At 42.6% G+C, this 15,088-nt stretch overlaps 2 protein-coding genes across 9 annotated transcripts in view; one reads left to right on the top strand and one right to left on the bottom strand.

The window, feature by feature from the left end:
* The window catches only part of LOC135192841 (chromodomain-helicase-DNA-binding protein 1), a 272,474-nt gene that overhangs the window by 203,181 nt on the left and 54,205 nt on the right, over positions 1 to 15,088 (top strand). For all 8 annotated transcript variants that reach the window (XM_064176221.1, XM_064176217.1, XM_064176220.1 and 5 more), the window contains one exon: positions 10,394 to 10,572. In XM_064176221.1, the coding sequence (XP_064032291.1) occupies positions 10,394 to 10,572 (179 nt within the window). The remainder of the gene's footprint in view (positions 1 to 10,393; positions 10,573 to 15,088) is intronic.
* Positions 2,077 to 9,437, bottom strand: LOC135192887 (uncharacterized). The gene is made up of 2 exons (XM_064176269.1): positions 7,145 to 9,437; positions 2,077 to 2,565 (listed from the first exon to the last, which is right to left on the bottom strand). Exon 1 carries the CDS (start codon positions 9,406 to 9,408, stop codon positions 7,225 to 7,227), a length of 2,184 nt encoding a protein of 727 aa, XP_064032339.1. The 5' UTR covers positions 9,409 to 9,437; the 3' UTR covers positions 2,077 to 2,565; positions 7,145 to 7,224.

Raw genomic sequence — 15,088 nt, 5'->3', positions numbered from 1 at the left:
AGGCTAAAAGGCTTTGCCTGTTGGCCCTTGCATATTCCTGCCTTGTGTGCCTGATTTCCTTTCTGGGCATGGAGCTGATAACTATAACTCTATTATCAGATCCATTTCCAGCTGGTTGCTGTTGCTGGGGGGTACTGCTTCCCGACAAGGTGCCTTGCCCCAGGTGTGCCTGTGGAAGGGTTCAGGTGTGGTCTAACTTGCCGCGTGGTGATGGAAGAGAGATGGTCAGGACTGGGCTGTGAGGGCAGGGTCTGTGGCGCTGCTCTAGGGGGGACGGAGTTCGGGGCGGAGCCACGCTAGGGGCGGTGGCTGTGCTCAGGGATGCCTGACCCATCGGACCGGTCTGACCGGTTGCCCACCCCCAGCAGCTGCAGCCACAGCACCGTGGGCCACCCCTCCCCCTAAGTGTTTTAATGGCCATGGCCAAATGCGTTTTCCACGTGTTCTAACTCAGAGCTGCATTATAAATTCCCAAAACCACATTTAAACACAGTGAAATAACTGCTATCCAGTACCATTTTCCCCCAAAAATATCTGGAGCTTCTATGTCCCAACACACATACTCAGAGTGATTCCATGTTTCAGAAACATTTCTAAACATAGTTAGATTCCTAACAGAATTCAGGAAATATGCATAGGCCCGGACAGGCAAATGCTTAGAATATTCCCAGACCATATCAATGACTATCCAGAAGACATGGTAACTTACAAACTTCAGCATCCAAGACCAAAACAGCCATCCAAAAGCCTGAATTATTAACACTCTTAGAATATCCATTTTTTAACTTCCAAATCTTCTCTGAAATAATTCTTTCTACCTAGCCCCACATTGAGACGCCAAATAAATTGTCTTGGGTTCTAATTCAAATTCCCAGAGACTCTAATAAACAATAACAATTTGTAAAGTGCCCTCCTCTTTTCCCCCTCTTTTCCCAAACATAGGGATTAGATATAGGGAGAGAGAGAGATAAGCACACCCGAATAAATCAATCACACTCAAATTTGGAATTTAAAAGGAAAAGTTTAACAATAACTTAAAAATGTATTGGAGGTAGGGAAGTTTACAAAGGATAGGGAAGGGAAAATAGCAAAATCCGAAAAGGGATAAATACAACCTGAGTGTGTGATGGTGGCTCTGTCTGCCTCGTGGCTGCCACGTGGTGTGCTGGTGTGCAGGCAGTGTGTAGTAGTGTGTGTGGCGAGAGAGCAAAGAGAGGAACAGCAAGCCCCTCTCCTTTATAGGACAGGAAGTGGGGGGAGTGGGCTAACCATCACCTGGAGTGTGACCCACCCCTGGGGAGGGGCCAAGACCCCTAGGGTCAGGTTCAGGGTTACTCCCCCTGGAGTGTTAACCCTATACAGCCCTCTGTTCTGAAAGGTATATTCATCATTATGTCATGGTCAGATGTGATCTAATTAACATGTTTACCTTTTCAAATGGTAATAGCTGATGTGGGTTGTTGAGGCTAACTCATTTTTACTTCCTGTCTACCTTACGATGGGTAAAAATATGCATTTCATCTGCCTACCCTACCACTGTGATTGCAAAATGTCTATAATTTAAAACATGATAATCAATTTATCTGCATTTATTATTAATATGTTTGAATTACTGTGAGATTTCAAGAATGCACATATGAAACATATTTGGGTGCATTTGCGTTGTCATCATCGTTACTAATGTAGGCACACCTAAATTAGCTTTATCCTAGATAGCTCAGTTTCTGTCAATATCTGCATAGAACTCAGGCTTAAAAACTGCTCATGTAAGGAAAGATATTTCTCTGTTGAATGACAAGTTTGTGTGTTGCAGAAAGCACCTACTTAAAATATATTAAATATTCTCATACTTAATCTTGACATCAAGTTTGTATAGTTTTCAAGATCTTAAAAATGTAAAAAACGTCTTGCCAAATGTAATTGTCCTCAAAATTAACCCCATTATATATAGTTGGAGGTGTTGCTGCCTACTGAGGGGGGGGTGAATAAGATGACCTTTGATGGATGTCGCTGTTAGGCGCTGTTAGCATGCTGACTGTTCCCAAAGTTGAGGAAATGGACTTACAGAATCCAATATGGATTGTAAATGTAAGACATTTAATACACAAATCAGAAGGCTTTTTATACTATTACAGGATTACATGTCGATTTCTAATTTGTCCATGCAATACATTTTTGTGGTTTAAAGCATAATCATTAGTAGATACAAAAAGGTATTTTTATAAGCAGTACGTGTGCTCATATATCAAACCCTACATTTCCAGATGTGCAGATCCTTTGTTCTATGGTATATTCATGACTGATTCATTACTTGTTTTACTTTGCACAGCTGTATCACAAGGACGCAACATCCTCAGGCCAACTCTGCTTTTTTTCATAGAAAGCACGAAGCGGACACAGTGTCCTTGGGCTGACCGGTGTCTTACCCGCTGTGTTCCAATCGCCTACATATCGATTGCAAAGCAACAGCCCCTACAAAATTCCCCACATCTCCCCCTTTCTTTTCAAACACTGTAGCAGCGATCCGATGCATCTGCCAGGATAGACATCGGAAGATGCAGGGTCCTAAAAATAACACAACAATGACAATAAGCAATACTATTCCTACAGTTTTGATTAACTCTTTTGCCCAAGCTGAAATTCCCCATGACATTAGCCAATCATCAAAGGGGTTATGATTCGCTGTAATTCTCTCTGTATGATGCTGAAGCCAGTCTACCTTTTTATGGATTGAATCACTATGATCAGACAAGTTAAAACAACACATTCCTTCTACCTCTTCACAGCCTTTTCCTTGTACTAAAAGCAAGTAATCTATAGCTGCTCTATTTTGCAGGGTAGCCTTTCGCAAACTATTTTGATCTACTGCAAGCTGAGAAATAACACTAGTAGTAACATTAGCTTGTTTTGCTGTCCAACATGCTAATCTCTGAATGGCTGACAAGGCATGTGCTGTTCCTATAGGAGGAAACAATGCTCCAAAAACTCTTGCTGTATGAGACCAAAGTTCCACTTCATCATTACAATCAGAGGTTAACATTTCTACATTTCTACGATTTCTTAATAGAGTAGCACTACTTGCAATATGATTTCGGATAAATTCTGAAGTAGGAGTTAGCAAAGAAAGGTGACCAATGTAACATGGCCCTCCGTTACTTTCTTTTGGGATTCCAGGCCACGCTCTTCTACCACAGATCAGGAACACATTTCTAGGCAATCTTAAGGCTTTGGTAATGTTAAGGCACATACCATTTGTGTTCCAACCATAAACCGTGTCTTTAGCACAAAAATCAGAGGTACTCCAATAAGGAAAATGATAGGATGTTAGATCTGTTATTTGACGATTCGTCAGATTGTACGAGCCAAATATCAGACATCCTGACTGATTTGGCATTCTACTTCCTAACAGGTTGAACTCTTGAGGATCCCATGGTAAAGGGTCATTGAGGCTTGCAACTATTAATGCCATACAATGACTTATACTTTTTGCTGTAGAACAATCTTGATGTGTGAGAGATGAAAAGGAGGCTACCAAAGTGCGTTGATCATCAAATGGCAACCCTATCAGGCATGTTTTAAATGGGTCTGTGGCTGCTGATAAGTGTAAGCAAAAGGATGGGTTATTTGTCTCCTTTGCCCAATTCACCCAAAAGTTGTCTTCACTACCCCACCCAAGATTCTCCTGCACCACAAAAATAATTACAATAGCAGATAACCAATACATATTGTTCAACATTTAGCTCAGATCAGTTGTCTCTGGTGACGTTGTGTGCAGCTTCTAAGTCAGCGATTTCTTCTATCGCCGTTTGATCATCCTCCTTGTTTTCCTTGGTTTCAGCATGTAGCCAGGGTCGCACCCACTTGGCTGGCAACCACCGCTCTCCGTCCTCTGTAATGACACAAGCATACCCACGACCCCAAGTTATTAATCTCCATGGTCCATTCCAGGTGGCTGATGAGGGGTCCCAAACTTGCACAGAAACGTGTGTTTCTTTTAAAGGATTGTTTTGAGTAAAATGTCTAAAGATAGGGGTTGACCCGACTTCTTGATTCGATTTTTGTGACCAGAGTTTCCAATTTAAAACATAAATGGCCTTTGAAAGAATATCGTGGGGGGAGTGGGAATGGGAAAACTCCCCCTGTCTTTGAAAAATGGCAATATATCGTTTGAGATCAGAATGCTTTCTTTCAACAATTGCCTGTCCTGTGCTATTGTAAGGAATTCCAAATAAATGTTTGATATTCCAGGCTGAAAGAAACGCTTCAACAATTTGGCTTTTATAATTTGGACCATTGTCTGTCTTAATTGTTTGGGGGTTTCCTAATACAGCAAATGCCATTCTCCAATGTCGACACGTTGCTGACGCCCCTGATGATGTCATGGCAGATGCCCACAAGGCTGAACTATATGTATCTACTGTGACATGAACATATTTTAGACGTCCAAATGACGGAACAATTGTAATGTCTGTTTGAAATAACTCTCTTGCCTCAGTCCCCCTAGGATTAGTGCCTTCTGATTGTAGGGGTGAGACCTTGGCACAATCAGGACACGAGGCAATAATGCCACGAGCAGTTTGCAGAGATATAGAGAATTCCTTAGACAAACTTTTTGCAGATTGGTGAAAGAATGCATGACTTACTTGTGCTTGCTTAATTGCCTGAGTGGCTGATTTGATAGAGACAGAAGGTTCATCAGTATCATTTTGCTGGGCTCCAGCACTCACCACCTCATCGGCTTTCGCGTTTCCTTCTGACAAGAATCCAGGCAAGTTAGTATGACTACGAATATGAGTACAAAAATATAAACATTTTCTGTTTAGAATCAAATTCAACAATTGAATAATCACAGCTTCAATAACCTTGTTAGAAATGTGTCCAATAATTGACTCCTCTACTCGATTCACAACAGAAGCTACATACATAGAATCAGTAATAATATTTACAGGGATATTTACAAAGTCTTCAAACACCATTGTTACTGCTTTGAGTTCAAGGCATTGAACAGAAACTCCTTCTAGTTCTTTCACTACAGTCTTCCATTGTTTGGAAGTGTCACACCATTTAGCATAGCCATATTTGTGTGTTTTCCCAGAAGCATCAGTAAAAACTGTAACACCATTTTCAATAGGTTGTTCACATTTCAGTGCTTTCTGGTTTAACATCAATTGAGTACCAAATAAAGGAAATGCAGGATAATGATTATCAATAGATGTAGCAATCACTGCAGTAGCAAAAGAATATGACATGTTACACCATTCTTCCACCACTGATTTCATTGCAAATGGTAACACAATCTTAGTTACTTCTACCCCAAAAACATGACGTACTCTACGTTTTGCCTTTAACAGCAAGGAACCAACAAGGTCAAGTTTGTGTAACAGTGATGCATGAGGCTGACTTTTTGGAAATAACCACTCCAATAGTAGGAATGTCTTCTGATCCTGTTCCTGTCCTATTGCCAAATAGTAATCATTGTCTTGTTGGCATAAATAAACATTGATTGGCAAGGCAGTATTGTAACGATATGCTTGTAATTCAGCTATTTTGTTATTAATTTTTTCAAGTGCCTCATAGTGCTGGTTTTGCAAAACTCTAGGTTCTGCTGGATGTTTTGATCCTTTTAGCAACTCTCTAAGGGGTTCAAGATCTTTATTAGTAATCCCTATCCATTGTCTGATCCATTGCAATTCTCCTAATAATTTTTGGACATCATTCACTGTTTCTATTTTCACATGTAGTGTAATTTTTTGAGGTCTGATTCTGCTTTCTGTCACTATCAGTCCTAGATAATTCCATGGTTCTTGGGCCTGAATCTTATCTTTTGCAATTGTCAATCCCCAGTGCTTAAGAGTCTGTGATAATGTAGTCTTTTCAGTTTCTGTTAAGGGAATGGGAGAAGCAATCAAGATATCATCCATATAATGTAATACCACGTATGTAGGGTGTGAACTCTTCCAATTTTGTAATGCTTGGTTAACATACCATTGACATATGGTTGGGCTATTACGCATTCCCTGTGGCAGAACTATCCATTCAAATCTTCTCATGGGGGCATTGTTATTCTTTGATGGTATACTAAAGGCAAATCGTTGAGTATCAGCAGGATCGAGTGGAATACTAAAGAAACAATCCTTAAGATCAATAATGTAGACAGCCCAATTAACAGGTATTGCAGCTGGAGAAGGTAGGCCTGGTTGTAACGCTCCCATTGGCGTCATTTGCTCATTAACAGCACGAAGATCGTGCAAAAATCGCCATTTTCCTGATTTTTTCTGTATAACAAAAACTGGAGTGTTCCAAGGACTAAAAGATTCTTTTATATGGCCTTTCTCTAATTGTTCATCCACAAGCTGGTTCAGGTGCTCCAATTTTTCATCAGTGAGCGGCCACTGATCAACCCACACAGGCTTATCAGTTTTCCAAGTCAGCTTAATAGTGGGAAGAGCACCTTTGTCAGTGGCCGCTATGGAAAAGGAGTAGACAAAACAAGTTGCCATTGGGAGAGTACATCTCGACCTAGCAACCATAAGGGTGTGTCCATGATTACAGGTGTTACTTTTGCAATGTTCCCCTCATTGTCTTTGATGTCCAATAACACAGCACTTTTTCTCATTTCTGCTAGTCCTGCTATTCCCAAAACCTTCTCAGATGAATTTACAATTGGCCACGCTTTTGGCCAATATGCAGCTGGCACTATAGTGACATCTGCACCCGTGTCAATCATCATCTCAACTGTAATGGTTTTAGGGGTGATCTGAGTATCGGGATGGATAATGGTAACAGAACGTGTAGGTTTGTTGTTAGTTATCACCTCAGAGAAAGCTATTAGTGGCTCTGTAGACCCAAACCCTCCTGTTCCTCTGATTTTAGGTGTTGAATGTGGTACACAGGCTTTGAAAGGAATCAATTGTGCTATCTTACTGCCTTTTGGAATGGTAATTGGTGGTGTAAAAACATTAACCATAATGTGAATAACTCCTGTGAAGTCACTATCGATTAATCCTGGTTGTACAAAAATTCCAGTTCTTGTAGCTGAAGATCTTCCTATTAGTAAGGCAGAAAGTCCATACCCTAATGGTCCTTTACTGGTAGTAGGGATTAGTGTAACCTCCTGTGTTGTGATTGTTATTGTTTCACTTACGACCAAATCGAGGCCAGCGCTTCCTCTGGTGGCGGCGAGTAGATCGTCGAGGCAGCCTCCGTTGTGGGGGGTCCGGTCGCTTAAGATGAGGTCTGAGCCGCGCCCCCCACGCGGCCTCCCCCGTTTCCCTGCTGGGGCACAAGAGGTGTTCCGTCCTTCTTAAATCGGGATTTGCAGTCTGATGCTCTGTGTCCGAACTTGTCACACTTGTTGCAGGTACCTGCGAATGGAGAACTCATCGACGATACTTGGTTAGTAACAGCCTTAATTGTAGGACAATGCTTTTTAAAATGTCCCGTCTGTCCACATTTAAAACATACAGGATTTGAGCCCTTGTCCCCCTTTCCTTGTGGCGAGCATTTGGACAATGCAGCTGCTAATGCAGAGGCATGAATTCGAGCCTTTTCCTTCTCTTCTTCCATCGGGGCTCGAGAACATTGTTCTACCATTTGCAGTAAAGAAGCAGCAGGGGGTAAAGTGGCAATTAACCTCCGACAGGCAGCATTGGCATTTTGCATAGCAATCTCTTTTACCAATGTCTCTTTCATGTTGGCTGGAATGTCAGGTGCCATTTCAACACCTTCTGTAATTCTGTCAACAAATGCCATAAATGACTCAGTATCTTTCTGTTTAATTTGCAAGTATGGTTGTTTTGGAGTGCCGACCTGTGGCAAACTGGCGAAAGCTTCAAGGGCAGCCACTTTGCTTTGAGCCAGAATTCGCAAGTCTAGCGCAGCTTGCCGCTGTGGGTCAACGTACTGACCGTTCCCCATCAATTGCTCTAGGGAGGCCACCCGTAAGGGATCTCCGTGCGGCAGTGTCAAGTTATCAAGCTGTTTCTGCTCTAATCTTTCCTGCCACTTGTTAACAAACATCATATAACTCGTAGGTCCCAGCATCAGTTCAAACAGATGTTTAATGTCTGTGGGTATTAGTGTCTGATGTTTTATAAATGTTTCCATCTGTCTTCTGACCAGTCGATTGTCTATTCCATAATCTAAAATTGCTTTCTGTATTTTGGCAACTGTGGTCCAATCTATAGGCTGCCAGTTTCTCTGTCCATTATTATCAATAGTTACTGGTGCAGCTGTAAACTGAAAATCCCCAGTAATTTCAGCATTGGTTACAACTCCCTTCCACCGGTTTGACATGTCAAAGTTGGGATCTTTTGGAATGTAATCAGAATTTCTCTGTTTAGGAGTCTCCTTTGACTTTTCCTCATTCGCTTTCCCTCTCCACCACTTCCAGACATCATCCACCATTCCACTTGCTGAATCCTCTTTCCTTTTATACTGAGGATACAATGCAAACCAATCTGCAAGCTTTCTCTTATCCTCCGCAGACAGTCTCGCTTCTGAACCATACTTAGACCGCAAATACCAATCGCCCTCCTCTATGTTCATTTCACCATCTCTGATACTTTGTAACACCCGTTGACGAACCCCTTCCACTGACATTTTACCATCTGTATTTTTCTCTTCAGTAACAGCAGCAGGGTGAACACAATTACCAGACTCAATCTTTGTTAATTGTTTCTCAACATTTTTCAGACCTTCAACAATAGACTTATGTGCCTTGCGATAACTCTCTTTAACCACCCTTGATTTGGAACCTTTATCCAACCGTTGCATCTCATTCAATAGTTTAGTCATTGCATCTGCCTGCTCATGTAAAAGAGTCTTTAACTCCTCTTCCTCAGGAGGCAGAGGGACAGTTGCAGGATCTATTTGCGGAGCTGATGGTACCGCTTGTCCCACTTCCATAGGCTCGGGGACTTGTGAACCTCCCGCTCCCTTATCGGGGTCCCAATCAGGAATGAGATAATCGTAAGGACCTTGGGTAGCAGGGCAAACAGTTTTCGTCTCAGTTTTTATCTCAGTTTTTGTCTCCGCGGCAGTTTTTGTCTCCGCCCCCGATCCCGATGTTACTTTATTTTTAGCGTCTTTCAAGATGGTCTGAATTATTGCTTCAACTTCTGCCTCCGCTCCTATTTTTTGTACTAAGAGACTGATCTGTCGATAGGTTGAAGCAAGTCTTTTTGCTTCTTTATTATCAGTCTGGACAGATTCCCATATTTCCTCCCCTATACGCTTCCACGTCTCGTCTTTAAAAACTTGTGCAGTTTCCTTGAGTAAGCCTCTACGGCGTGCCCAAGACAACAAATCTGTCACTAGAGCCCGATCCAGCGGGTCTCCAGCTTTCTGTCCAAATTTCAACAAGGCTTCAACAGAAGCTTTCTCTATTCCCGGGGCCGTATTCCCCATTCCGCGCCTTTTCCCTGCTCAAGGCAGCCGACTCACCCGCTGAGTCGAAAATCCGTGGTACCACTCACGCCTCTCTCGGACGTCCGGCCGCAGCCGCCGCGGAATTTCTTTTCTTTTTCCCCGCTTTGCAGTCAGCTCAGCTCTCTTCCCGGGTATCAGGTCTCTTGCTGATCACGTCGGGGGTCACCAGATGTCGCTGTTAGGCGCTGTTAGCATGCTGACTGTTCCCAAAGTTGAGGAAATGGACTTACAGAATCCAATATGGATTGTAAATGTAAGACATTTAATACACAAATCAGAAGGCTTTTTATACTATTACAGGATTACATGTCGATTTCTAATTGGTCCATGCAATACATTTTTGTGGTTTAAAGCATAATCATTAGTAGATACAAAAAGGTATTTTTATAAGCAGTACGTGTGCTCATATATCAAACCCTACATTTCCAGATGTGCAGATCCTTTGTTCTATGGTATATTCATGACTGATTCATTACTTGTTTTACTTTGCACAGCTGTATCACAAGGACGCAACATCCTCAGGCCAACTCTGCTTTTTTTCATAGAAAGCACGAAGCGGACACAGTGTCCTTGGGCTGACCGGTGTCTTACCCGCTGTGTTCCAATCGCCTACATATCGATTGCAAAGCAACAGCCCCTACAAAATTCCCCACAGATGGTTCCTTCCAACCCAATGCATTCTGTGATTCTGTGATTATTGTAAAACCTAGTTATACTAATTCCTTTCCTCATATAGGAGTAAATTTTTAACTGGATTTCAAATACTACTTTTTCTAAATGAAACTTGGAAGAAAACTTGTAGAAAACAAAATGAGCTGTGAGTGAAGACTTGTTTTTTCATATGGCTTATAACAGTACTGTCTGTGTCTATATAAATAGCACAGTAAGGGTTAGAAATTTTATAATTTTTATTTTATTTTCTATATTCCTTTGAATTAACGTATTCATTTTTTACATTTTGTAGTGCAAAGAAAGAATGAGGCCTGTCAAAGCAGCATTGAAACAACTGGATAGACCAGAGAAAGGTCTTTCCGAAAGGGAACAGCTGGAGCACACTAGACAGTGCCTAATCAAAATTGGGGACCATATTACTGACTGTCTAAAGGAGTACACAAATCCTGAACAAATTAAACAGTGGAGAAAGTAAGTTATTTTGCATGATTTTTTTTTTCAAAAGTAAAATCCATAATAGTTTATATTAAGTAGAATAGCTTTAAATGAGTTCTCTTGTTCCTTATTCTCCTTTTCTTGTATTTCACTGCTGTATTAAATAAGGACTTATAAAAAGATGATTATAAATGGCTCCAGCTTTTAATTGATTCACTTTTTCATTCTTGCCTAGTGTGCTGGTTTGAGGCTAATTGGAATATTTTAATGAGAGAAAATAGATCATTGGTTGTAAAAAGAAAATAATTCATTGGTTTGCTGAGAGGGATAAAATGTCAAAATATAAACAATATTCTCTCACTTTGTCATGGGACATTGCCCTGTTCATTTCTCTGTCTGATCTGTGTTCTTGGAGCTAATCACTTCCTTTTAACCCCAATCTGCTTTGATACCTCGCCTCTAATCTCAGCAACTAACATGAAGCTCTGCTGGCTTCTGCTGTGTTTTGTTTGCCTGTCTGAGATGGGGGGGAAGAAAGAGGGGGAGTAGCTTTGAGCCCTTCTGGGCAGCTTTCTTTGTCCGGGAGGGATTTTGGAATTCCGTATTATTTCTAACTTGTATATAATTACAAATACTTGTATATGTTGTGTATATATATATGCTTGCAAATTTTGCCATGCTGTAAATATAGCTTCATCATACTGGTAAATTTCAAATAGTGAGGGGGAGAGTTCCTAATCCAGCACATTTCTTTTTCATAGAATCATAGAATCAACCAGGTCGGAAGAGACCTCCAAGATCATCCAGTCCAACCTATCCCCCAGCCCTATCCAATCAACTAGACCATGGCACTAAGTGCCTCATCCAGTCTTTTCTTGAAGACCTCCAGGGACGGTGACTCCACCACCTCCCTGGGCAGCCCATTCCAATGGGAAATCACTCTCTCTGTGAAGAACTTCCTCCTAACATACAGCCTATACTTTCCCCGGCACAACTTGAGACTGTGTCCCCTTGTTCTATTGCTGGTTACCTGGGAGAAGAGGCCACCCCCCACCTGGCTACAATGCCCCTTCAGGTAGTTGTAGACAGTAATAAGATCACCCCTGAGCCTCCTCTTCTCCAGGCTAAACAGGCCCAGCTCCCTCAGCCTCTCCTCATAGGATTTGTGCTCCAGGCCCCTCACCAGCTTTGTTGCCCTTCTCTGGACATGTTCCAGCACCTCAACATCCTTCTTGAATTGAGGGGCCGCCCTACGTGGGGCTATCTTGAGTTTATTGATAATTAATTTTGGAAGCTAAGATGAAGCTTTTCTGGGCTGCCTGGGACTTTATTCTGTTTTACTCTGGTTCTTCTACAAGTGATTAATAGCTAAAATAAGCTCCTCAAAATTGCATCTGATGTGGAAAAAACTGAAAACTGTATTTGCGAGCTTTGGTGATTATTGTTTTGATTGGATAGGTTATAAAGGTTCTAATTCTACCATTACTAAGCTGGCTACTGTGAGCATTTCCTATGATCTAATGGAGTTAGTTCTTCCTGTGAGTGCAGCTGAATTCATGGATCTTTGGGATAAGGTTTACAAAAGAAATACTGTTATATGCATTTTGTATTTAATTCTGGTCCTTATAATTATAGCAATTGGGCTATTTTCAGCTCTGTGTGTGCAAAATTCGCATCTTCCTGCTTTAAGAAAGCAGCAAGGGAGGCCTCTCAAGTTTCTCAGAGTTGCTAAGAGACAGTATGACAACAGTAGCTGACCAAGGCCAGGGAAAAGATCAACAAACACTTTCTGAAAGCAGCTGTGAACAACCTGTGGGAGGAGACAAGGGGGAGTCAGCCATTACTAACGAGGCAGAGACACCCCCACCCACAGATGCTGGAACAAGATGCTGGTAAATGTGCCAAAAGCTCATTTGCTGCTGATAAAGTGGCAGACAGCCAAAAGGCTTCTCCCAATCCAGCTGTAACTCAAGTCTCTCCTACTTCTAACAAGTCTCAGAGAAATGACCCAAAACCCAGACAACTCTCTGTTACAAGACCCCCTGGAAGGGACTTCTAAAGCTTTCCTAGTTCCAGTAAAGGCAAAGACTAAAACTTAGCCAATCGGTGATTCCAGAAAGGCTCTAGGAGAAGGTACATCTGGCAGACGGGATGAGACAGAGAAGGAATAAGAGGAGAAAAATCAACCTTAGGGACATTGCTAAGGTATTGAAGCCACAGTATAGTGATGATGGCAATAGGAAAGGCTATTTGAAAGTACCTGTTAAGAAGGATGAAGATTCTGAGGAGTGTAGGAATGTCCTTAGAAGACTTTTATTTCCAGGCCCAGGAGGAGAAGAGGCAGATGAAAAGGATGCTATCCAGAGTTCTAACGAGCTCATGAGAGAGGTCAGACAAATTAGAAAGGAATCCCATAAGGAGACAGGAGAACCAATCCTAAGCTGCCTAGGGAGATGGTATGATACAGGTATCCGTGTTCTAGAAGTAGGAGACAAGTCTGCAAACCAAATAGGGCCACTCACAAAAGAAAGTGGAATTGACAAATAGATAGCAAGCCCACTTGGTAAGGTTACCCTGTGGACATGCCTCCTGTTGGCTGTGCTAATGAGATATCCTTCCTGAAATGACTTGCTATGGGCACCTAGGAAGTGGACCACAATTCATCAGGGAATTAAGATTCTGAAAGAGTTTACCGTGAAAGAAATACTTTATGGAGATCACAGTACACAGAATCCTGATGAAATTCCTGTTGGAACAAGTCTTTCAAATAACCTTATTAAACTTGCTCCTCCATCTTATGCTAATATTTTGATGAGCAGATTTGTAGGAAAGAATGATAATGGAAGGCTTCCTATTGTTGGTGAATTCACTGACCAAATGAGGCACATAGAGGACAGTTTGTTGTACACTTCTACAGTGTCCACCATAAAAACTATGGCTACAGAGATAGAAGATGGCATAAGAGATAGCATAAAAGACCTGAAGAAGGAATTTTAAACCCCCATATCCAAACTGGCAAAGGACACCATTCCTTCACCTTCTGAGTAGATAAATGTTTCTGCCATCAACAGACATTCACCTCCTGCAGTGGTTTGGGTGTTAGCTGCCCCCACCCCCCACTTTGGAAATCACTCAGACTAGACTCAGCTGGCTCTGGAAATTTGAATGAAGCTTATATTTACAGCTTAGCACGATATACAAGCAGATATTTACAGCATATATATTTATATACAGAAATGTAAAAGGTAATACAAAAACACAACACCTCTCCCAGAAACCTGAATCCCCAGGAGGGGCTCCCAACCACCCTTACACCTTCTCCCACCCCTCTACCTTACCCCAGACATTGCCTTGTGCCTCAAGGAAGAATGGAGGGTCAGCCAGGGGGGTTAGGAAGCAAGTGGATTAATCAGAGAGATGGAGGGTGAGGTTAGAGAGAAATGCAGCTCAGAGCTCAGGCGGTGCTCGAACTCCCTTATCTAAGTTTTGATTCTTGTTCTTAGACACCTCAGCAAGTCTAGAAGTACACATCACCCTTGTTTTCTCTTTCACAGCCTGTAATCTAGTTCTTCTCACCAAAAAATTCTAGCTAGCTTCAAACTAGCACACCTCCCAGAAGGCTATTTCAGCCTAGGAGGCTGTTATGGATCGGATCATAGAATCAACCAGGTTGGAAGAGACCGCCAAGATCATCCAGTCCAACCTATCACCCAGCCCTATCCAATCAACTAGACCATGGCACTAAGTGCCTCATCCAGTCTTTTCTTGAAGACCTCCAGGGACGGTGCCTCCACCACCTCCCTGGGCAGCCCATTCCAATGGGAAATCACTCTCTCTGTGAAGAACTTCCTCCTAACATCCAGCCTATACTTTCCCCAGCACAACTTGAGACTGTGTCCCCTTGTTCTATTGCTGGTTGTCTGGGAGAAGAGGCCATCCCCCACCTGGCTACAATGCCCCTTCAGGTAGTTGTAGACAGCAATAAGGTCACCCCTGAGCCTCCTCTTCTACAGGCTAAACAACCCCAGCTCCCTCAGCCTCTCCTCATAGGGCTTGTGTTCCAGGCCTTTCACCAGCTTTGTCGCCCTTCTCTGGACATGTTCCAGCACATCTTGAATTGAGGAGCCCAGAACTGGACACAGTACTCAAGGTGTGGTCTGACCAGTGCTGAGTACAGGGGAAGAATAACCTCCCTTGTCCTACTGGCCACACTGTTCCTGATGCAAGCCAGGATGCCATTGGCTCTCTTCGCCACCTGGGCACACTGCTGGCTCATCTTCAGCTTACTATCTATCAGTACCCCCAGGTCCCTTTCTTCCTGGCTGCTCTCCAGCCACTCAGTCCCCACCCTGTAGCGCTGCTTGGGGTTGTTGTGGCCAAAGTGCAGAACCCTGCATTTGGCCTTGTTAAATCTCATCCCATTGGCTTCTGCCTGCCCATCCAGCCTGTCTAGGTCCCTCTGCAGGGCTCTCCTACCTTCCAACAGATCAACACCTGCTCCTAGCTTGGTGTCATCTGCAAACTTACTGATGCTGGACTCAATGCCCTCGTC

The sequence above is a fragment of the Pogoniulus pusillus genome, chromosome W, assembly GCF_015220805.1.
Source record: "Pogoniulus pusillus isolate bPogPus1 chromosome W, bPogPus1.pri, whole genome shotgun sequence".
NCBI lineage: Eukaryota > Metazoa > Chordata > Aves > Piciformes > Lybiidae > Pogoniulus > Pogoniulus pusillus.
The sequence above is the reverse complement of the archived record's forward strand: the minus strand, read 5'-3'. Positions and strand labels throughout refer to the sequence as shown.

Excerpts from the sequence above, each read along its gene's own strand:
- LOC135192887 (XM_064176269.1), bottom strand. The coding sequence starts at position 9,408 with ATGGGGAATACGGCCCCGGGAATAGAGAAAGCTTCTGTTGAAGCCTTG.